General features: G+C 42.0%; 1 protein-coding gene across 2 annotated transcripts; it reads right to left on the reverse strand.

Annotated features, from left to right (window-relative positions):
* Positions 1–275: 275 nt before the first annotated feature.
* On the reverse strand, positions 276–22,543 carry ISOC1 (isochorismatase domain containing 1). 2 transcript variants are annotated; one of them, XR_004540672.1, is made up of 6 exons: positions 22,262–22,543; positions 13,699–13,818; positions 11,081–11,284; positions 6,379–6,495; positions 1,595–1,750; positions 634–764 (listed from the first exon to the last, which is right to left on the reverse strand). XR_004540672.1 is itself a non-coding variant. In XM_033959013.1 (5 exons), the coding sequence occupies exons 1-5, from the start codon at positions 22,541–22,543 to the stop codon at positions 618–620; spliced, it is 870 nt and encodes a 289-aa protein (XP_033814904.1). In that variant the 3' UTR covers positions 276–617. The 2 variants fall into 2 exon arrangements, 1 of the variants encoding a protein (XP_033814904.1); XM_033959013.1 differs by lacking the exon at positions 1,595–1,750 and having other exon boundaries at positions 276–764.
* Positions 22,544–23,166: the final 623 nt, after the last annotated feature.

Genomic DNA, 23,166 nt, shown 5'->3' on the forward strand with positions numbered 1-23,166 from the left:
CCTCTTCACTGCAGATTGTGTTGGATTTTCTTGTTGTTTTTCGTTCTGTGAGCTACTGAAGCCTTAAAGACAAGTGGAGCAGCAATATAATTTTAAGTGCATATAACATTTTTTTAAAACCCATTAATTTTGGAGTGGATTTGGATCAATGATTACTGGCTGGGCTTTCATTCTGGTTGCTTCAGACTAAATGCCAGACTACCCAGCATATAAAGGTCCTCTATGTTAGCCAGGTGCTGCTTCTACCTGTGACACAGCAAGCTACTCTAAAAGGATGGTCTTTTGAATTTACTGTAATTGCATTGGTCTCCATTTACAAAACAGTTTCTGCTAGCTACCACCATTTCACTAATACATTTAGAGAAACAATAACTCACCAGACAAAACAAGGGCTCAAAAACATATAAAAACCTTTTGAAACCTAAAACAGGAAACCACAAAACACAATGGCATCTAAATAACATTAATTGACAACTTTTGCAAGAGACAGCACAGAGATACCGAAATTCTGCCAAAGTTTCTGCAATGCAGGTATGCTCACAGGATTGTGTACACACGTAGTTTGAGTTCTTGTTGGTATCGACAGTAAGCTGCTTTTTCCGAGCATTCTTCTTTTTTCATATTTTGGAAAGGAGACCCGATTCAGGAGCACTTGCCTTAATAAGGTTTTGGATTTCTTTGAATTTTGGATGGTCCTTATCAGCTACCAGCTGCAGTAACACAGCCTCACTGGTGGTAACTATAGTCCCATTGCGGGCAAGACGCTATAGAAAAAGAAAAAAAAACAACAACACTATATTGAGATTCAACTATAAAACTGATATACTTCTACTATTATTATTGCTTTTTCTATAACCTTATTTTTCCTGGTACATAGCTTATTGTTTATAGGAGCAGCCTAATGGTTACAGCAGTAGGCTAAGAGCCAAAGAAGCCAGGCCTGTGCTTTATGTATCAAATTTGAAGAATGAATATCTAATTTGAAGAATGAATATAGAGCGAGAACCCACTGTAAAATTCTATCATTTTAATTTTAACTGGATTTTTGTTTAAACCTGTGTTCTTTTAAGGTATATCAGTTACAGTGTTATAATGTTAATGGAACTCAGCAGGGACTAAGCAACCTTTGCTCTATCTCTAAGAAACATGGATTTGGATTTTAGACTTATTTGCCCTTCCAAATCCAAGCTTAGGTACAAAAGCTTACAAAGTTGATAGCTGAGTTATTGAAGAGTGCCTGTGAGAGATGCAAGATTTGAAAACCAAATTCATTAACCAGACTACTCCTTTTTTATTTGAAAAGAATATCAATAACCATACAATTTGTGAAGTACTATGGATTTTTCAGTGCCCACAGCAGATAAAAGAATCCCATCTCAATACAAAAGATGTTCAATATAAATCCCTACCTGTCACCTATGCCCTATCCCATTCCATCCCCCCAACAAATTATAACAGTATAGAAATAGAGAAGAACAGGAAAAGCAGAAGAAAATAAAGATAAGAGCCATAAATACTTAAAGTCACCACACATATGAATTTAACAACTAACTTCAAAATGTTCAACACTATTATGGAAAGATTAGGTTCTTACCTTGGAAATCTTCTTTCTAGTAGGCACTTTATTCTTGAACCTTTGGGTAGTCAACCCCCTCTTGCGAGAATTCTTGTAGATAGCCTCATTAGCATTCTTTTGTTCCACCTCCCATCCCTCTGGCCTGTCTTCCAATTCCTCAGTTCATGGTCAGCCCTGGAGAGAAAATAGAATAGGGAGGGGTACAACGAACGTTCCCCAAGAAGCATGTCTGTTCTGCTTATATCATTAACATATAACATGTGGATCAAAAACCTAACTATTTGCAATACATAACAAGATAAAAATAAACAACCTGAGCACAACGTGCATTAAGAGTGTGGAAGATTCTACAGATACCCCGTAGATTCTTCAACACGACAATTGCATCCTCTATACTTGTTAAAGATAAAGGAAAGAAGCAAGATGCCTGGATTTCCTGGCACATTTGAGGAGGTAAGCAGGCAAATGAACATCTGATAGGGTGGGCTTCAGGAATAAGTGTCTGTCTCTACTAGAAAGATTACCAAGGTAAGAACCTAATCTTTCCTTCTAGTGCGACAACACACTTTATTCCTGACCCTTCGTGTCATATGAAAGCAGTCCCCAGAGTCTAGGGCAGGGCAGATGAGCTTGCCGATAGTACGGATGATCCAACTGTAGAATCCATTTGGCTGCTACATCCATCCTGTAAAACTTTGTGAATGTTTGGAGAGAGGACCATGTAGCTGCTCTACAGATTTCTTCCGAAGACACTGTTCAAGATTCCATCCATGAGGAAGCCACGCTTCTAGTGGAGTGTGTCTTTATGGATATAGGCGGACGCTTTCCACTTCCAATATAGGCCGAAGAAATAGCAAAATAGCTCCATCTTGAAATGTTCGGTTTCGAGGCTGGTTGGACTTTACAGGCAGCATTCGCCAGTACAAAAACATGATTCAACAGTCAAAAATCATTTGTAACCTCCAGATACTGTAGTAATACTCTGCGCATATCCAACAATTTCAGCACCTTATCACTCTTCCGGACAATCATACTTCTTGATTGATATGAAAGCTGGAAACCACTTTCAATAAGAAATATGGAACTGTGCGCAAGATGACGCCTAAATTCTGAAAAAATATTTTCTCCTATTCGTTTTAAACGTATTTCCATTTAAGTTCATGAGTGTCCCCTAGTCTTTTGTCACTTTTACTCATTCTATCCACTCATGATTTTGCAAATATCCATTATATCCTCCCTCAGCTGAAAAGCCCTAACCTCTTTAGCCTTCATATGAGAGGAATTCCATCCCCTTTATCATTTTGGTTACACTTCTTTGAACCTTTTCTAATTGTTTCTATGGTACTGCAACCTCTTGGTATCGAAGGTGTTTCTTTTATACCTTAATTTTATTCTTTTATTGCCTACAGTTACCTTAGGTTTTAGTTTAAGCTTGTTTTACAGGTTTGAACTCCAACCCTGTTATGAAATGCTGTTACATCCCCATAAGTTCTAGACTGGTCTGGTGAGATAATAAGGAAAGACTGTCTTACCTGAATTTCTCTCTTATAGTCTTACCAGACCAGTCCAGAAACCCAACCTTGTGAACTCTCCCATTACTCACTTCCTTTATGGATCGTGAATCTTTAGTGAATGCCTCTTACCTGCCCATGCCCCTCTAAACACCACACCCCATAAGAACATAAAAATAGTCTTATTGGGTCAGACCAATGGTCCAAGCCCAGTAGCTCATCCTCATGGTACCCAATGCAGGTCACTAGTACCTGGCCAAAACCCAAGGTGTAGCAATATTCCATGCTACCAATACAGGGCATGCGAGGTACAGGGTGAAGTGTAACAAACAAAATGGAAACCAGAAAGAGGATTGGATATAGTAAAACAAACTGGCTTCAATAGAAAAAAGGAGTGATTGAGAAGTAACCCAATTAGGCTTGAAAAACTTCTCAGAAATATGAAACTCTGAAGGGAAGGCTGTTAAACCTCCCTTGGAGAAGAATTCACCTTCCAGTCACTGCAAACTTAACAAGTTTATGGGCACACTCAAAAACTCCAAAGATGTTTGAAAAAACAAAGTTTCAAAGTCTTTCTATTTTATGCAATAAATGTCTTCATTTGGTAAATGTTAAAACTGCCACCACTAAGTTACTTAGCTCCTTTTATTGTCTTTGGGGGTCCCAACGTGGCCCCATTTTGAATACTGCTTCAGGAGACCCGATGTTAATGAAAATCAGAGAGTAACAGATGTGGACATGTGTGAATCTACAGTTCTTCATTAGCTAAATACTTTTATTGGTCGTGATGTTCAGTTGTATCTAAAAATAAGATTTAAAAACAAGTCTGTGTGAGTATAATCTCTAATTCACACTAGACTACAAAGATTATGCAATGTTTAGGCAAAAGCAGAGGAGAGAAGCTCAAATTGTACATACAACGGCTCTGGAGATTGACATGTAACAAACTCAAATTGCCAGCAAGACGCTGTGGGCTAACTGCAGTTTAAATAGATCAGCTGAGGGGGAGGAGGGAGAAAAAAAATGTGATCACATGACATGCTGTCAACTGTAAACTTGATGGCTCTATTAAGGTTCACCATGTTGTCCAATTTAAAAGGAAATGCATGTAGATTTGTATGCGCTGTGGATTCTAAAAATGGATACTACACAAATCCTGTTATATCTTGCACAAGGAGAGCAGAAGGAGATTGACATGTCACATTTGTGACCTGTAAGAAACAATGTAAAATTAAAGAAACGCTATCCATTCAATTTCATTGTTCAAACCCTTGGGGTGTAATGTATCAAGATGAAATATCCACTTCTGTTCCTTCCCCCATGTCTTTCTCAATAACAGACTATGGACGTTTCCTCCAGGAACTTGTCCAAACCTTTCTTAAAACCAGCTACACTATCCGCTCTTACCACAACCTCTGGCAAAACAAGAGTTTAACTATTCTCAGAGTGAAAAAATATTTCCTCCTATTGGTTTTAAAAGTATTTCCTTGTAACTTTATCGAGTGTCCCCTAGTCTTTGCAATTTTTGACGGAATGAAAAATCGCTCCACTTGTACCTGTTCTACTCCACTCAGGATTTTGTAGACTTCAATCAAATTTCTCCTCAGTCATCTCTTTTCCAAGCTGAAGAGCCTTAATCATTTTAGTATTTCCTCGTACAATAGGAGTTCCATCCCCTTTATCATCTTGATGGCTCTTCTTTGAACCTTTTCCAGTGCTGCTATATCTTTCTCGAGATAAGGAAACCAGAATTGAACACAATACTCCAGGTGAGGTTGCAGCGTGGAGCGATACAGAGGTATTACAACACACTTAACCATGGCTGACCACACGAACTTAGTGCTGAAGAAATGCTTCTGTACGCTGTGGAAACTAAGGACCATTAAAAAATATTTTGACACAACATCCTTTAGACTACTGGTGCAATCTCTGATCCTATCACTACTGGACTACTGCAACATCGTTTATCTAGGTATCCCAAAAAAAAAAAACAGTACAAAAATTAAAAATAGTGCAAAACATTGCAGTTCGCTTGATCTTCGGATTGAGGAAAAATGACCATATTAGCCCTTACTACAAAAAATTGCATTGGTTACCCGTGGAAGCGTGAATCTGTTCAAGTTCGCATGTACCTGTTTCAATCAGGTCTGGGGACTAGCGCCTTCCTACCTGCTACCCTACTTCACATTACACAACCCCACACGAACAACCAGAAACCAAAACATCTTTGCATACCCAAAGATTACAGACTGCAAATCCAAATCCTTTTTGGACAGGACCCTCAGTTTCCAAGCAAGCAGACAGCAATCCTGGCTGGGAAACTACATTAATAGAGCCACGCAGACCTACGGCGCATTCCGAAAATCAATAAAAAACGTTCTATTTGACAAATTCATCTCCTAAACAGATGCCCCTCACTCTCAATGATATTTTCCCCTTGCCAAACTTGATGTAACTTGCTGTCCTTTACCTATTTCTTATGTAACCTTTCACCTCTTGCACTCTGTAATTTGCCGATTGTCCAGCCTTCTTCAATGTAAACCGCCTAGAAGTCTTTCGACTATGGCGATATAGAAAAATTAAGTTATTATTATTATTTATCCACCTGTTTATTCGCACCTTCAAAGAAGTCCCCCCATTTTGAACTGTGTGCAGAGCTTTATAAAATAGCGCTTAGCAAGATGTGTACACAAATAAAAACATTGCCAATTAATGCCAATAATTGTTAGCACCCAATTAGTGCTCATTGGCTCATTAGCCAATTTAGTTGCACACACATCGCAGGATAGCATGCAATTTTGTGCACTATTTATAGAATCTGAGGATAATACTTAAAGCTCTCGATAAATACAGTCCAGTGACTTTAGTTAAGTTGAAGCTTAATCTAATCTGCTATGATGCATGGGCAGTGTTAGAATAACAACAATTATCTGGGTTTGTAAGCCTCTTTAGTAATGTTGCTGCCTTGTAGGGCTGTTGTTGGACAAAACAATGCACTGGGAAAAGATGGATTTTGGTGCCCTCTTCCTCTTTTAGACTTGCATATTCAAACACATGCTTTATATTTGTTGTCAAACAGGTATGGATTATCTTGCAAACAGGTGGAGGATTCAAGAGATAAAGATGTCATGGATGTAAGCAAGCTTCTTAAAGATAGAGTGGGCATTCTTCATATCATCTTTTTTTTCTCATGATTAAATTGTGTGAAAATTTTCTAGTGCTGTTGCTTTTACACTCTTTCCCCTTGTAAATAATTTAATTCCAGTGCGTGAGCCTACAGGAAAAAAGTACCTCCAATGCAAACATTCTGTCCATCATACTCCTGGAAGAAGAGGCATCAGCCACAATGTGAACGTCCACACCTCGTCCAATCAAATCCAGTGCAGTTTGTTGAATACATACGTGAGTCTGGCAAAAAAAGGCATTTATGTTACAATGGAACACAAGTAAATTGATTTGTGTAATATCTACAGTAAGAACAATCACAGAACATGTAACCCGATAGGTGCAAACTAAAACCAAAACAAAACAGCAATGCGTTTTCAGCTAGAAAATGTGTTGATTTTACTCTCAGTGTTAGGTATGTTTTCCACTTAATGATGTACTGTAGTTTTCGCTCTATAAGACGCACCTGACCATAAGACGCACCCAAGATTTAGAGGAGGAAAACAAGAAAAAAAAAAACCATTCTGAACCAAATTCTCCCTGCCAGGCTCTGCACCCAACCCCACACTCCTTGCCAGACTCTGCATCCTGTCACCCTCCCTGCCAGGCTCTGCACCCTGTCCCCCCCCTCTAGTGGTCTAGTGGTAGGCCGGGACAGAGCAGGCCAGGATAGGAGACAAGGCAGGCTGGGACAAGGGACAGGGCAGGCCTAGGGGCCCGGTGGCAGTCAGGCAGGCAAGCCTAGCAGCCTAGTGACAGGCAGGGCCACCCCACCCCCCAACAGGGCCCCCCAACCCGAGGCAGGCAGGCAGGGCCCCCACCCTGAGGCAGGCAGGATCCCCCATTACCTTAACTCCTCCGACAGTCCAGCGCTGTAGGGCAGGAGATTTCAGTCTCCTACCCTTCCCTTCAGCTTTCTCCCCAGCGGCAGGCAGAGTTGGAATGGCAAGAAGGCAGGTGCGAATATTTCGCTTCCTGCCTTGCCGCTCCGTGAATGGCAGTCCAGCACTGTAGGGCAGGAGCTTTCAGCCTCCTGCTCTTCTCTCCTGCTTTATCCCCCCAGTCGGCACCGAGATTTTCGTTTCCTGCCTTGTCCCACGCCGCTCTGTGAATGGCTGTCCCAGTTCTCGTAAGAAAGATTAATAACATATTGGAGCATCAATTCCACTGACATATGAGGTAGTCAAATGTGGAATACTATTACATATTAAGCCCCCCACATGGACCGATATAAATGTCGTATTTTCCTAATTATGACTGGGATAGCCATGCAAATGATAACCCGTATTTGGAAAAATTGGAGGTTATAATCAAATATTATTATGGATGGGGCAGGGTGGTTTATAAGTTTAAAATATGTCTAAGTGAATAAATGTATAATTTTATGTTTAAAATATGTAATGAATTACGAAATTATGATAGATCTATAGATTCTTGAATGATAAAGAATAATTTGGATCCAAGATGGCGATTCGTACCGGTGTCTGGTGAGACGCTGAGGGTACGTCCGCTTCTCATCTCAACAGCGATTAGATTTTTCGTCGGTCGCAATGCCGAAGAGACGGGGTAAGAGCGCCGCTGCAGCCTCGCGGCGTCTTGAACACCCCCCTCTCGCTTCGATTGAACATTTTCTTCAGCGTCTTCAGAGGGAGTCAGTGGCGTCGGGGAATCGCCCGCTGGACTCTGCGACGTGGAGTGACGCCGGACCGGAAGTCCTGGGGCTGGATACTACGCTGAGCCCCGACCAGAGGAATCCACCTCCCCCACTGCTGAGTGCGAGTTCCCCACGTGAAAGGAGAGGGCCAGAAGCTGCAGCACTCTTTGACCGTGAGGCTGTAACATCGGGGAGCCAGCAAGGTGAAGTCTCTATGGCTTTGTTAAGCCCAGAGATAGCTCCAGCGGATAGAGCAAAAGGAGGAGAAAATCCAGACCAACAGACAGAAGGCAGTCAAGGTGAGCCTTTTCAAACTTTACATGAGACTTTCTTTAAACATGAAAAACCAGCTGAAGTGACTCTTGACTCAATTTGGGACTTACCCTGTTTCCCCGATGGTAAGACACTGTCTTATTTTTTTTGGAAGGCCAAAATATGCTCTAGGGCTTATTTTCGGGGGGATGCCTTATTTACCCATGAAGAAGACTACAGTACACAGTTATTGTTGAAAAAAAACAGAATTTTATTACATTCGCAATGGGTACGTTCGCAATGCGTTCGTTGGAGGAAGAAAACGGTCGGCTGAAGAATCGGTCGGCCGAAAAATCGTACCGTGTATGGCCAGCTTTATCCATCATACCATATATTGTACCATTTAATGTCCCCAATGTTCTCCATCAGGGAAACACAGTAAAGAGATTATTCTGTAGTGCAGCATCAGAGGGGACTTGACAATGTGAAACCATAGTTTATATACCGTATGCATTTTAAACAGGCTTTATATACAGTAAGTGGTATTGCTCACAGCAAAAGAAACCTGTCTGCGTGTCTCACTTTTGGATGTTCTGGCCGTGAACAAACTCCTGCAGTCTCCGTTAGGGAGGGATGAGGGAAGCTGCCTGTGTTTCCTTGCGCGGAGTCATGTGCGTGCGCTGCAGTCCTGTCACTTCCTCCTCTTCACTTCATGACGAGGCGCAGCACGCAGCCATGGAGGCAATTACGGTAGACGGAGGGACCACACGGAGTCACCCACCGTACTACCCGATTCGGGTAAGCGCAGGTATCGGTGGGTGGCTTATTTGCGGGGGGGTGCCTTATTTTACATTTTTTTCTAAAAAGGGGGGGCTGTCTTATTTGATGGCCCTGCCTTATCATCGGGGAAACACGGTAGTTTCCAAACTGGGAGACTCACTAACTAAACAAATTAAAGAAGGCGAAAAGAATATAAAAATTCAAAAACAGACAATAGAGGAAAATAAACAGGAAATTTCTAATGTTAAAGAAAAAGTGGGAGAAATTGAAAATGAAGTGAAAACGATTAAACAAGTTCAATCTACAATAATAAAAGATAATCAAATTATTAGAAGAAAATTGGAAATTATGGAAAACAACTATCGGACTAATAACCTACGACTGTTGAATTTTCCTAAAATCCTATCTATAAACCCGAGAGAGATGATAAAAAGGTATTTTATGGAGATACTTAATATTCCTGAGGAATCATTGCCTCCTCTCACTCGAGTATATTATTTGCCTATTAAAGCAAGAGATCAACACTCGGAGGATAAGAAACAGGAAATACAAGACCTTCAACAAGATTTGACAGCAATCCTGGAAACATCAGATAAAGATTTGGTTAAACCAGCAACTCTTTTACTATCTGTGGCGTTGTTGCCGGACAAGGATTGGATTCTGAAGATGTTTTTTAGGAACAAGAGTAAAGAGTTTTTGGGTTTGAAAATTCAAATGTTCCCAGACGTTAGTAGAGAAACTCAGAAGCGCAGGCGTCAGTTTCTTTTGATGAAAGCAGGAGTTACACAGCTGGGTGGTATTTTCTTTTTACGTTTTCCATGTAAATGTATAATAAGGTATCAAGATAATAAATATGTGTTTTTTGAACCATCTCAACTTACAGCTTTCCTGACACTGAAACGTCTGGAAAAAGAAGGAATAACAACAACTACAACAACAACAACGTAATAGTAACAACTAATTGGATTTGATAATAGAATAATTCCTCAAGCCAGGCACACGATACCGTTTCTTCTGAATAGAATTAATAAATTGATTTCCTTAAGTTCACTCATATATAATCTTGGATCACATTATAGAGGACTTGAGATTGTCCGATTAGAATTTTTTTTCCACATCATGTAAACGATTTTCTTATTATTTTGTGTCTGATCTGACAATCTTTCTGTACAAAATGTTTTGATTTTGTTAAGAATTTTTAAATGATAAATAAAGAATTAAAAAAAAAAAAAAAGAATAATTTGGGTGGGAGGGTTATTGGTCTGTAAGAATATTGTATATTTTAAGTGATGTCTATAGTGTAAATGTTTTATTTATTGTTCTTCACTAATTGAAATTATTTTAAAATGAATAAAGATTATTTAAAAAAACAAAACAAAAAAAAAAAAAAATTACACTCGCCTGAATTTTCCTTTCTGGTGGGCAAATTTATGCTCCAGCTATAGGTATGAGAAAATGAATGCTGACATGTTGGGGCATAACAATTTATTTAAGCTGGTTTGGGGCCCATTGACATCTTTTGTTACTTTGTTTATAATTTAATTTTTGTTTATTTTCATACATATCAAGGAAGGGTGGGAGGGGGGAGGTTATTTCTATTTCTATCCTAATTTTAGCCCTTTGAGTATATACATCCAGGGTGAGTGGGAGGAGGGTGGGATGACATTACTCTTTTAAATAGGGGAAGGTTATTGAAATAATCTATGTTTTTTATGTTTTTATTGATTAATCATTGGGTGTGTGGGAAAAATGGTTGTTCATGTATATTTGTACGATGAATGTGCTTTTATTGACTTATTATATGGATTCATATTTGTGGTTTGCACTTTTGATGTTTGGAAAATCAATAAAGAATTTAAAAAATAATAATAATAATAATAATAATAATAATAAGGTTCTCTGCGTTGATGTACCATCACATCCCAGACCCCTGAGGAAGAAGAGTTTTCTGAAATACGGACCGTATTGGGTCCTCTGTATTCACACAAGAGAACCATTTGTTTGGAATGCTACATTGTATTTTTTTTTCCAATAAAGATAAGACTTTTATATCTTGCACATCATTTCTACAGTTTTTCTCCTTGTTTTAGCTAGACGTGCATACAATTTCCATAGCTTTAGTATTAAATAAAAGGCACCTACTTCCACTCCAAACAAGACGACGCTGCGCACACCAGGAATCTCTGCTAAAGCAGCTTCTACTTCAGGTAGCACCATAGAAAATTTTGTCTTAGGAAGCACAAGTTTAACCCCTGTTAAGTCCAATTCTTGCACAGTACTTCCAAGACCTTTGGGATACTGTTCTGTTACAATGACTGGAATTCCTAAAAGTCGTGCACCCTGAAGCTAAGAAAAAGAGAAAAAGAAACTCACAAAACACATTTGCAATGGGTACAACTGAATGGATATTAGCTTAAGGAAGCATAGCATGGAGGTCATTTTAGGGAAAGGGATTGGGACAACCACATTCAAAATGGTTAACATCAGGTACTTCAAGCATTTTCTCTATCTGTCACCGGTGGGCTCACAACCAATCAAATGGGTGTCAGGTCAAAAGCGCGCTGGGACAAAGGCGCGAGCAGACAACTGAGCGCAGCGCGGAGCCAAAGAAAAAGACTGTTTTTAGGGGCTATGACGGGGGGGTGGGGGGGAACCCCCCACTTTACTTTATACAGATCGCGCCGCGTTGTGGGGGCGTTGTGGGGGGTTGTAACCCCCCACATTTTACTGAAAACTTTTCCCCTGTTTTCAGGGAAAAAGTTACGTTTTCACTAAAATGTGGGGGGTTACAATCTCCCAAACCCCCCACAACGCCGCTGCAATCTGTATTAAGTAAAGTGGGGGGGGGCTCCCCAACAAAAACCCCCGTCGCAGCCCCTAAAACCAGTCTTTTTCTTCGGCGCGTGCCTCTATCTTGCGCTCAGTTGTTGGCGCGCGCCTTTGTCTTTCGCGTTACTGTATGAACCAATCAAATGTATCTGGGGCAGTGGAAGATTAAGGGCTCCTTTTACTAATGTGCACTAGCGTTTTTAGCGCGCACGCTAACCCCTGCGCTACATGTAAAAACTAACGCCAGCTCAATGGTAGCATTAGTGTCTAGCATGCAGGGCAATTTAGCACGCACTAAAACCGCTAGCACAGCTTAGTAAAAGGAGCCCTAAGTGTCTTGCCCAGGGTCACAAGGAGGAGCGCAGAATTTGAACCCACAACCTCAAGAGTGCCAAGAAGGGTTAGGAAAAAAAATAGTTTATATGAATAAATGTACATCCACTTTCATAAAAGTTGTTACTTAAACGTGTTTATCAGCAGCATGTACAGGTTTCAAAGAAATGTGATGTGGCAGACCTTTAAGATGTATTCCCTTTCTAAAATGGAAAATACAGTACACATCTATGTGTTATTTCAAAAATTTTCGAATTTGTATTTATTCCTCCTCCTAACAAAGTATAAGCAAACTGCTAACTTGAATCTGGAGTTTCAAGGAGTGAGAGGTCAATTGTGCCTCACTTTCCAGCCTTACAAACCACCTCAAAGTCAAACATTTAGGGCCAGATTCTGTAACCGATGCCTATGTAGGTGGCCGCCTTAAAAGCGGCCGCCGATTGTGTGTCAGTCACTTGACAGCGCTGGTTATAGAATCATGCTCGATTCAGCCAAGATAGGCAGCTGAAATGTAGGTCCAGAAAACCCTGGCCTACATTTCAGCCGCCTATCTATGCCGTTGCAGGATCCTAAAATCAGGCTGCAGCAGCCATAAACTGATAAGGTATAATTCCCTGCCACAATCAGCTAAGTGGATGTGGCAGTTGACCCCATACATCGGCAGGAGAGATGCCCACCTCCTCCTGCTGGAATCCCCGAACACCCCCACAAAGTCCCCTGGAAAGAGGGATGCCCACTCCCTCTTGTAAGAACTCCCAAAGCACTTCCCCGAACCCATAACCTCCCCCCCAAACCGCCAATACCACCCCCCCAATACCTTTCGTAGTAAAGCTGGTTGAAGGGATGCCTACACCCTCTAGCCGGCAAGACCGCCTCTTCACAATGGCAGATCTTCCCCTTCCCAGCTCAGCTGATTGGGGATAACTTCCCCTGCTGCAATCAGCTTATGGCTGCTGCAGTCTGACTTCAGGATTCCAGAGTTTTCCGGGCCTACCTTTCAACCGCCTATCTTGCTGTGAATCGCAGCTAGGTAGCCACTTTAGCCTGCCTAACGCCACTTCCTGTGTTGGCCACACCTACTTTGGAGTTCCACGGCCTAAAGCAGCTACCTAGCCATGAGGTCAGCCACCTTTTATTTAGGCATCAGTAGGCATGTCAACACTGCCGTTTTTTGCTATATCCAATACAATTTTTCAGTTAACTTAAAGGCATCAGCATGGCGCCTACCAACGCCTAAGTTTAGGCACTGGTTATAGAATTTCCCTGTTAAGGTTTAGAACTTGGCACCTAACTGGTTCCCTCTTGTAGAAGCAGTTTTCCAACATACAGAACTTACATATGTAAGATACAAACTTGGTGTTTACACTAAGCTGATCTTTTTTGGTGCTTTTTTTTATTATTATAAAATGGCTGTTACCACTATTTATAACAACAAATATACATATACTCTTGCATGCCCTTATACATTTTACAAAAGGGTCCAACTTGGACAACCCATTCTGACCTAGAGGTATTATGCAAAATGAGATTTTTATATGTTTTTATGAATTATGTTTAGTGGTCCCATTTTAGAGGGAGAAATAAATGCATATACCTACCAGTCTCTGCCCCACACTAATAATATCTCCAAAGTATTTGATTGCAGGTCTAAACCTTTCTTGCATATCACAGCAGAAGAACACAGTGCTTGAAGGTGTAAGATTCCCCAGTGTGGGCAACTGAAAAACACATTTTGTTTAATTGACAATTTGATGTAATGCCTACATTATTAAATTATTATGGCAGTTTTACAATTGTCATATACATAGTACAATAATCAAAAAGATGACAGAAGCAAGTAGATCACAAGTATGACAGGTGGGAGAAAGGGGCTAGGGAGAGCAGGTAGAAAAATTTGTGGTGAAAACAAACAAAAACCAAAATCCCACAATCATGACACAATCATTGCTTTCACCAAGACCATAAACTTGAGAGATTATTTTGCAAGTTCAGTACTACAATTCATCTTCCCACAAACTTTAAACATTTTAAATAGCCAGGTCTTTAAGTCCACTTTGAAGCGGATATAAGCGGACATGCTGGACATATACATCTGTGATAAGTATTATTAACGTCTGTGATAAGTATTATCTTCTGTGAACTTGAAGTATCATAACTCTTTACTGTTACTGTAATATACTCCTATCCTGAAATGTAATTCTACTGGAACTGCCCAGATATCTTCCATAATGTAATCCGCCTAGAACCGCAAGGCACAGGCGGAATAGAAATCCCTAATGTAATGTAATGTAATATAGGCGATCAAAATTCCAAAAGAGGGATGAGATACAAGAGCAAAAAAAGCTGAGTGATGAGTACATTCCAGTCTAGCTTTCGATGGAGGACAGACAGCTAAAAGATTATCCTGCAGAGATCAACATTTTCTAGATGTGTTCTTGCTATTTGCAGTAGAATGGTTCCTAAAAATCATCGCAAACAGTGAATTTGCAAATAGCAAAACAACATCTCTATGGGAAAATAGGGATTAGGTTGCAACCATACCTGTGGTTCCTCAAAACCACAGAAAGTGAATAGTTATTTCTATGGGAAAAATAGGGCTAGGTTTGTGCAAGAGACAGCACTGGACAAAATCCACATAGAAGCAGTGTGTTGCAAAAAAAAAAAATTTAATTTGCAGTACCACTTATAGAAGAAATAAACATTCTTAAATGTATTTATTTACATATAAATAAAAAATTGCACAGAACAATGCTGGAAAATAAATACTGTGGAGTATTGCACAATAGTAAGTAGTTAGTGTACACATGAACCAATGCTGAATACTATACTATGATTTTCTCATCATATTTTATGTTTATAACACACAATGTAGAATGGGAAATGGATATACAGTATAAAGAAATGGCACAATAATGAAAGCATTGTTTGAAAAATAAAACCGCTTTATACAACAGTTACAGATGTATACTATACTGTATCATGGCAGGTCAACTTCTGTCAGATCAACCTCTGGAGAGGGACAGCCTATAGCACCTCCAGAATGGAAGCAGATGTTGACGCTGGCAAATTAACCAGCCAGATCAACCCCTGAGGCATGAGTCTCATAGTTTGTTGACTTAAAACATAAAGAGTTGCCCTACTGGGACAGACCAAAGGTCCACGAAGCTCAGTATCCTATTTCCAACAGTGGCCAACCCTGACCACAGTTACCTGGCAAGATCCCAAGCAGTAAAACAGATTTTAGGCTGCTTATCCTAGGAATAAACAATGGACTCCCCCAAGCCATCACAATAATTGCCTATGGACTTCTCTTTTTGGAAATTATCCAAACCATTTTAAACCCTACTAAACTAACTGCTTTCACCACAATCTCCAGCAACAAATTTCAGAGTTTAATTACATGTTGAGTGAAGAAATATTGTTTTTGGTTTGTTTTAAATCTACTACTTAGTAGCTTCATTACATGCCCCTAGTCCTAGTAATTTTAGCAAACAGTAAACAAGTGATTTGCATCTACCTTTCCACTCTACTCAGAATTTTATAGATCTCTATTGTATCTCACCTGAGCTGTCTTCGCCAAGCCCTAGCCACTCTAGCCTTTCCTCATATGAAAGTCATCTCATTCCTTTTATCACTTTTGTCACCCATCTCTGTACCTTTCCTAATTCTGCTACATCTTTGTTTTTTTAGAACTTTCAGGTGCAGTTTCATAAACAAACTGATAAATATCTTCCTCTTTTTGCTGGATGGATCAAACTGAAAATAGTGGATATAAGAGACAAGCTAGACATGTAGGGGATCAAAATTGCAAAAGATGGATGAGTCACAATAGCAAAAAAGCCGAGTGATGAGCAGGGCAGGATTAATTTGTCGAAGATAGTGAATGACACAGGGAAAAAATATGTCCCCGTGACCACCGTCCCCGCGACTGCCTTCTTTCTGCATCTTCCATTTGCTCTGTTACTGTGCCTCTCCCTTCCATATCTTCCTTCAACCCCCCTCAATTGGTCTGGCACCAATCTTCTTCCCTCCGCTCCCCCCATAGTCTGGCATCTCTGTCTTCTTCCCTTCCAGCGTCTTCTCCCCACGCTCTCTTCCCCTTCAGCATCTTCTCCCCACATTTCCTTTCAGTGTCTGTTCCTTTCCTTTTCATCACCACCACCCTTCCCTCTCGCCACCCCCTTCAGCATCTGTTCCTCTCCACCCCCCTTCACCATCTCTTCCTTTCTATCACCACCCTTCCCTCTCACCACCCCCCTTCAACGTCTGTTCCTTTCCACCGCCCTTCAACACCCCTCTCGCGGTCCAAGCATCTCCCTCCTTCTTACCTTCGTGGCACGTTTTACTTTACAGTGTAATTTGTTCAATTACACTGGAGCCTGCCTGAAGACGCATGCGTCTGCGGGTGGAAGCTTCTCTGAGGAGAAGCCTCTGCCTGTGACTTCAGGCAGGTTCCGGCGGCTTGAACAAATTACACTGTAAAATAAAACGCACCACGAAGGTAAGGGGAGGGAGGGAGATAGATGCAGCCGGTAGGTAGGAAGGAGGGAGGGGGCCACGCACGATCAGTGACCGCGCACATTCCGTCCCTTAACTGCAGAGACAAGGCCATTCACTGCTCCACAGAGCAGTGGATGGCCTTGTCCCCGTATCCGCACTGAGCACTTTTTTGACCCCCCCTCACCTCCCCCACACTTCCATCCAGCGTCTGTCCCCCTCTCTCACCCACCACACACTTCCATTCAGTATCTGTCCCCCCCCCCACACACACAATTCCATTCAGCGTCTGTCCCCCTAAATCTAAAGTGCCACTTAACCTCTTATTGGGTCATCTCCCTCCCTTCCCCTCACCTTTTTGGACACTTTCTAAAACCAAGTTCTCACAAGTTGCATGCGTGAAGTTCCCCCAAAGCTTTTCCTCTGATGCAACTTCCAGTTTCTGCTGGATTGTGTCAAAGGAGAAGCTTTGCAGCAGCCACACATGTGCAACTAGTAGTGAGAATGGCTGCTGCATCAGGCCCCTCAGAGAGAAAACTGCCATGAAGGTGAGGTGAAGGGGAAGAGGGCCCAGGTGAGGTGAAGGGGAAGAGGGCCCAGGTGAGGTGAAGGGGAAGAAGGCCCAGGGCAGTTGTCCTGATTGTCTTCCCCTAATGCCAGTGGGCCCCGCTGATGTTTTCAGGCCCGAGGCACGTACCTACTGGGTCTACCCTTTAATCCGGCCCTGGTGAAAAGTACATTCCAGTTTGGCTTTGGATGGGGAAAGGACAGCTAAAAGATTATCCTGCCAAAATCTGTATTTTCTAGATGTGACTGAATTTTGGGTTTAGTTTTGACCAAAAGGTTATGTAGCCAAAAATGTGTGCTTTGTCCTCCTGTTTCCTTTCCTTTCTTCACCCTCCCCTCTGAACAGGCATTGTCTTTTCCCCCACTCAATTGTAGATGCTTCCCCTGGGCCTATCTTACAATTCCTGATGGTGTAGGGGTATAATCAGGGTAAAAGTGATCCCCAGTTTCTCATGCTGACTCTACTTTCAAAATGGCTGCCATGACCTCTACTGACAATATGATTTTTTATTTCAGATTGTGCATCAGGCTGATATTATCCTAACAATGTAGACCACTCTCTGGACTCCTTTACCCTATTTTAATGAGAGGAGATCCAAGATAGCAACCTAGGCAGTCATGCTGAAATAGGTTCCTGCTTCTGCTAACATTTTTCTTTGTGTTTCTTACTAGAGAAAATTTTCTCAGTGACAAAATGGTGAAGAGAAAGGGGAAGATGTCTGTCCCTGTCTGTGTCCTCACCACTTCATGTAACTTCCATTGATAAGTTTGTAGTCCATAAAGCGTTGCCTTCAGGAGCTGGTGCTGGCAATGAGGCAGCCTTACCAAGGGCTTGATGTGACTGAAGGAGAGACTTCCGTCCCCAGATCCAGGCTTGATGCAGCTGCCAGAACTATCGATGCAACCACTGGAAGCAGAAGTCTAGCGGATACTGCAACATCGACTGAAGTGAGCCTCAGGAGCGTGGAGGGACAGACACTGCCACGAACTTGAGCTCCATAGAGGCTGAAGTGTTAAGTTGTGAGTTCAGAAATTGGTCTGGGACTAAAGGGGGGGGGGGTCGCTGGAGAATGAGAGACCCAGCAGCTGGAAGATTCTCAAGCCGTGAAACTTTTGAAGCAGCGAGCTGGTAAACTCTCCTTATCCCCTTTCCTTAAACCTATCCATGTTACACTAGATTTCATCTAGAAAGCTGTGGCACGTTTGTAAACAATATTTTGGATAAATAAATCGACTGAATCCTCACTCCACTCACAAGGGAACCTGCGCTCAAACCCCTGCTAAGCAGTAGATGAGAAACAGCAACTGGGGATGGCCCCAAGCTCCAAAAACACTATTGCAGGCTGGTTAATAGGTACTACAAGGGATTGGCCTATCATTTGCAGACTTCAGTCTGCTTCTTTTCAATGCAGAAAGACGACCCTGAAAGCAGAAGCTCCGGACACCGAAAACCGTAGGAAAAAAACAGACTAAAATTTTTTTAAATGCAGAGAACAGAAACACTCCAGGCTTGCGTACTGAAGGGAAAACTGTAGGTGGCAGTAGAACTCTCAGTGAAGTAAGAGGGATATAGAAAAAACCCAGTGAACTCCTTGTACAAAGGCTCATGGCCATGGGGAGATAACCAGCTTGTACAGAATGACACACTCTACTGGAAATAGAGTTAAAACCCTAATCTGCAGTTTTCCAATCGCTCCTCCACTCACATGAGGGAGACTACCCTGTAGAAGACTAATTAGCAGAAGAGAAACTGGGGGTAGGATCCAGCCACTGGAAAGGCTATGGGGGTAGAACACAGAAAGGGAAACTAGTTGGAGGAAGTGGTTCTTCAGCAGAAAGAGGTTTTTGTATCTGGCTGGCAAAGTAAGGAAAAGAAGCCCATTCTCAAACAGATGATCTATTCCAATAACTATAGCATACAAATACAGTGATTCACATTAACAAAATTAAGGAAATACAGTATACCTTTTGAACAATACTCCCTTCTTTTTCTGTTCGGATGACACACATACAGAGAATCCTCACAGATAATATTATTATGCACAGACACATACAAATGTACTTGCATTGATACTCAAACACACATGCATATCCGTCAACAAAGCTATACTGTACTTTAAGTATAAACATGCATAAACAAAAATGAAATACAAATAAAAATCTTATATCAGTTGCTTTGAAGATGTACTGTACATCAGGATCAGTGGAGAGCAGTAGCCACCCCCTTCCCAAGAACTCTCTCAAGAATCTTATTATGGAAATACTTTCTTTGTCTTGGCGTTTCACTGGGCATAATGTGCATCAGGAAGAGCAATTTTCAGAGCAATGGACATTGTTCCAAAAATATACTACTGTCAACCCACATCAACAGAAAAGATAAAAACAAATGTGTATACACACACACACACACACACACACACACACGCTCATGTAGAGAGGCTGGCAAGAATTCCATGAGATAAGCTCTGCATGGATTTCCAAATTTGTTCTTTTAATTCCACAGTTGAAATTAAAATTCAGAATCCTCAAAAGCGAATTCCTCTTAGTCACTTCAACCTAAAATTTTAAAACTTATTTTCATGCATTCATGTGGGGATTCTTTGCCAATAGCATAACAGAGAAAATGGGACGAACATTTCATTCAGATTAGATGACAAGCACCAGCTACATAACTAGAAATACAGTAAAGTACCCACATAGTAGAAGTTGATTTGGCACTAGTACTTTGCAGCCAAATATCACATATATGGTTACACATATATAAATGTTATTGGCTTTGTGTTACAAAAGAAAATTGAGGGTTAATACCTCTGAGAAAAAAATTCTAATACCATGACAAAAGCAAAGATTGTTTTATTCTGGAAGAGATTTATTTATTTATATTCCACATATACAATTCTATGTGGATTACAAATTATTGAGGTACTCAAGTATTTTTCCCTATCTGTCCCGGCGGGCTCACACTCTAAATAATGTACCTGGGGCACTGGGGGATTAAGTGACTTGCCCAAGGAGCAGTGCGGGATTTCAACCCACAACCCCAGGGTGCTGGGGCTGTAGCTCTAACCACTACACCACACATTCCCCACAAGACAAAACATGTCGCTTTTTTTTTTTTTTCTTTTACTATAATTCCAGAGTGTTTAATCTGAATTATAAGCAGACAAGACATGTAGAGCAGCACTTATCAACACTCTCCTGCCATGTTTCCCTGAAAATAAGACACTGTCATATTAATTTTGGGCACAAAAAACGCACTAGGTCTTAGTTTTTTCATGTACAATGATCATCTCTCCCTTCCTCTCCTCCACCCCAATTCTTCTTTCCTTTCTTTCCCCTACGTGCATGATCTTTTCTCCCTTCTCACCCATCCCCTTGTGCCTTTCTTCTGCAGCATATTTCTATCCTTCCCTCCCTCCCATCCCCCTGTGCAGCAGGACCTTTGCACAGCATCTTTCTATCCCTCCCTGCCATCCCTTGTGCAGCAGAACCCTTGCACAGCTTCTATCCCTCCCATCCTCCCCTTGCAGCATATTTTATTGTTTTACCATACCACTTTTTACAATGAGGTTTTATTCTGAGAAAGAATGCAGATGGCAAAATATTAGTGATCCAGAATAAAAGTTCTCAGTCTCCCGCATGATCTTGGTCATTTTCTGAATCTTTCTATCCCTCCCCCCTCCGACCCTTCCAACCTCCCATCAGAACCGCCGACCAATATACCTTCTTCCAAATAGCAGTGTCCAGAGCAATCTAATCAGGCTGCTTCGTGGCCTTCTCTCGCTGGGGCATTCCATGTGCCACGTTGCTGATAACCTCTAATGGTTCAAAATTACCAGCAGTTCAGTAGATGCCGGTAGTGCATTAAAAGCATGTCTCAGGAATATGTGTTAAAGGCATATGTTAAAGGCATGTCTCATGTACATTAAAGGTGTACACCAACAGGTCTGTGTTAAAGATTGTACGAAATGGAAGTCAAAGATACATTTATCATACTTGTGGGGTGGGGGGTCCATATATGCGTCCATTAAAACCATACGCTAGCAGGCTGGGGCTGCCGACTGCATGAGAGGTATAAGTTTAAAAAAATAATAATACAGAGACGTAATGTATGTCCCGCACAACAGTGTAGAAAAAAGTATTTGCATGGTTTGCTGGTAGTTCTCTGCCCCTCCCCTCCGCCTATGGCATCAACAGGTGCTTATGACATGTGCCTATGATTGACACTCATGTGTGCCTACCACGTACCATTTCCTGGTGCATGCACATTTATGCCTCTTTCCTTGAACTATTGTGCACGTATCAGTCGTGTTCTCAAGCATCTGATCTGATGGAATTTCTGCAGACCTTCACGGAGCTCATTTACATGTGAAGATTTTACAGCATTGCTATCTTTTTGAAATTGAAAAATTTACCAGCACTACAATGACCCATAAGATTTTAGCATTAAGTTTAGAATATCAGTGCTACAGCCAGGAGGATTTTCAGGATGACCACAATGAATAAACATGAGAAACCTGCACATATTCAGACCCAAAGTATCTTATGCACATTCGTTGTGTAGTAATTCCAAAATCGCAAATGGCTAAGTGTGCCTGCAGAAGTTTAAGAAGCCCTAATGTACAGGAACAAACGCTGAAATCTGCATTGTTGCCAAAGCAAGTTGGCGAGGTGAAACCATTTCTCCCAAAAGTAACTCACTAGACTGCTCCCGTGGTTCAGGTGTTTATTTTTCAAACTAGGTCAAGTCTATAAATTAAACTGAATAGTGGATCCCGTGCATTGAAATCCTAAGAGCCAATTAGCTACTGACCTCCAGAAGCAGAAGTCACCTTCCATTCAACAGCTAAAGGGTGAGTTTAATCCTGAAAGCCAAACATGTCAAGTGGAGCAAAGGAACTTGTTGCTTACACAGAAGCCTCAAGAATTCATTAATAGCAATAGCTTTGAGCTATTGCTGTCACTATGGGGCTACAGGTAACATTACTGTACTTGCTAAATTGAATACATCCCATAATTATTTTAAAAGGGGGGGGGGGAGAGCTACCATTGGTGGCCGCCTCCCAGCATCGTTCACTCTCCCTCCATGCCACTCACCTGTATTTGCAGTTGCACAAGCCTCACTTTACACCTCTCGCTGACCAGGAAGCCCTTGGGCAAGTCGATGTACTGGCCCCACTCCTCGGCGAACAGCTGTATCACGAACTTGCGGTGCACGTCAATCTGATCTCCGTACAGGCTCAAGAACTTTTGGATGAGCGCCTCATAACCCACACCACGAGGCACCGAGGACGGCCGCGCGAACACCGAGAAACAAAAGAGGACCGGCACGCTGTTGCCTGGCGCCGTGGAAACCGGCAACCCCTGCTGCTCCGCCATGTTCCCGCCCCTCCCCTCCCCTTCTACATGCATAGAGCGCATTGACCCCTCCCCCTCCTCCTCCGCGCGCGCGCGCACACACACACACCACCGCCACGGCAAAGTGGGAACAGCGACGGACAACCGCGAGGAGGCTTCTCGTTGGCCCACTCCTAAACGACGTCTGGGAATGAGTGGAGACTTTGAAAAGTCCCTGCTGTGATTGGTCGGTCATTTGGGCGTTTCGTGAATGTGCTCACAATCCATGCAGCGTATTGGTTGCGCGATGGAGGGGCGGAGGTGGCGATCAAGATGATGGGAAATACGGTGCGTTTGGTAGACAGGTCATGTATCTTTCTCACACCCACACAGTTCTGGTCCACTTCTACACAGTACACACTCCCCGCGGCTTTGCCTTCTCTCCCGAAGCAGCATCCGCGGAGGAAAGGCCCTGCTGGAGCTGTTTACGGCGCTTCCTATGCTCTTCGGTTGCAGCTACTGATTCGGATAAGTGAGGGAGGGAGGTTGTCAGGACCGGCTGCCGCTGATGCTTCGAGAGCTGGAAGGAAGGAGGGAGGGAGATTTGTGGCTGCCGCTGATCTGAGCTGGAGAGAAGGGGGAAAGGGGTTGTTGAGTCAGGAGCC

This window comes from Geotrypetes seraphini, chromosome 1 (genome assembly GCF_902459505.1).
Source record: "Geotrypetes seraphini chromosome 1, aGeoSer1.1, whole genome shotgun sequence".
Classification (NCBI taxonomy): domain Eukaryota; kingdom Metazoa; phylum Chordata; class Amphibia; order Gymnophiona; family Dermophiidae; genus Geotrypetes; species Geotrypetes seraphini.

Coding starts and splice junctions, on each gene's coding strand:
- ISOC1 (XM_033959013.1), bottom strand. CDS start 22,543: ATGGCGGAGCAGCAGGGGTTGCCGGTTTCCACGGCGCCAGGCAACAGC. Junction 13,819..22,261: donor TTGTGCAACTGCAAATACAG/GTGAGTGGCATG, acceptor TGTGTTTTTCAG/TTGCCCACACTGGGGAATCT. Junction 6,496..11,080: donor TCGTCTTGTTTGGAGTGGAA/GTAGGTGCCTTT, acceptor TTTTTTTGCCAG/ACTCACGTATGTATTCAACA.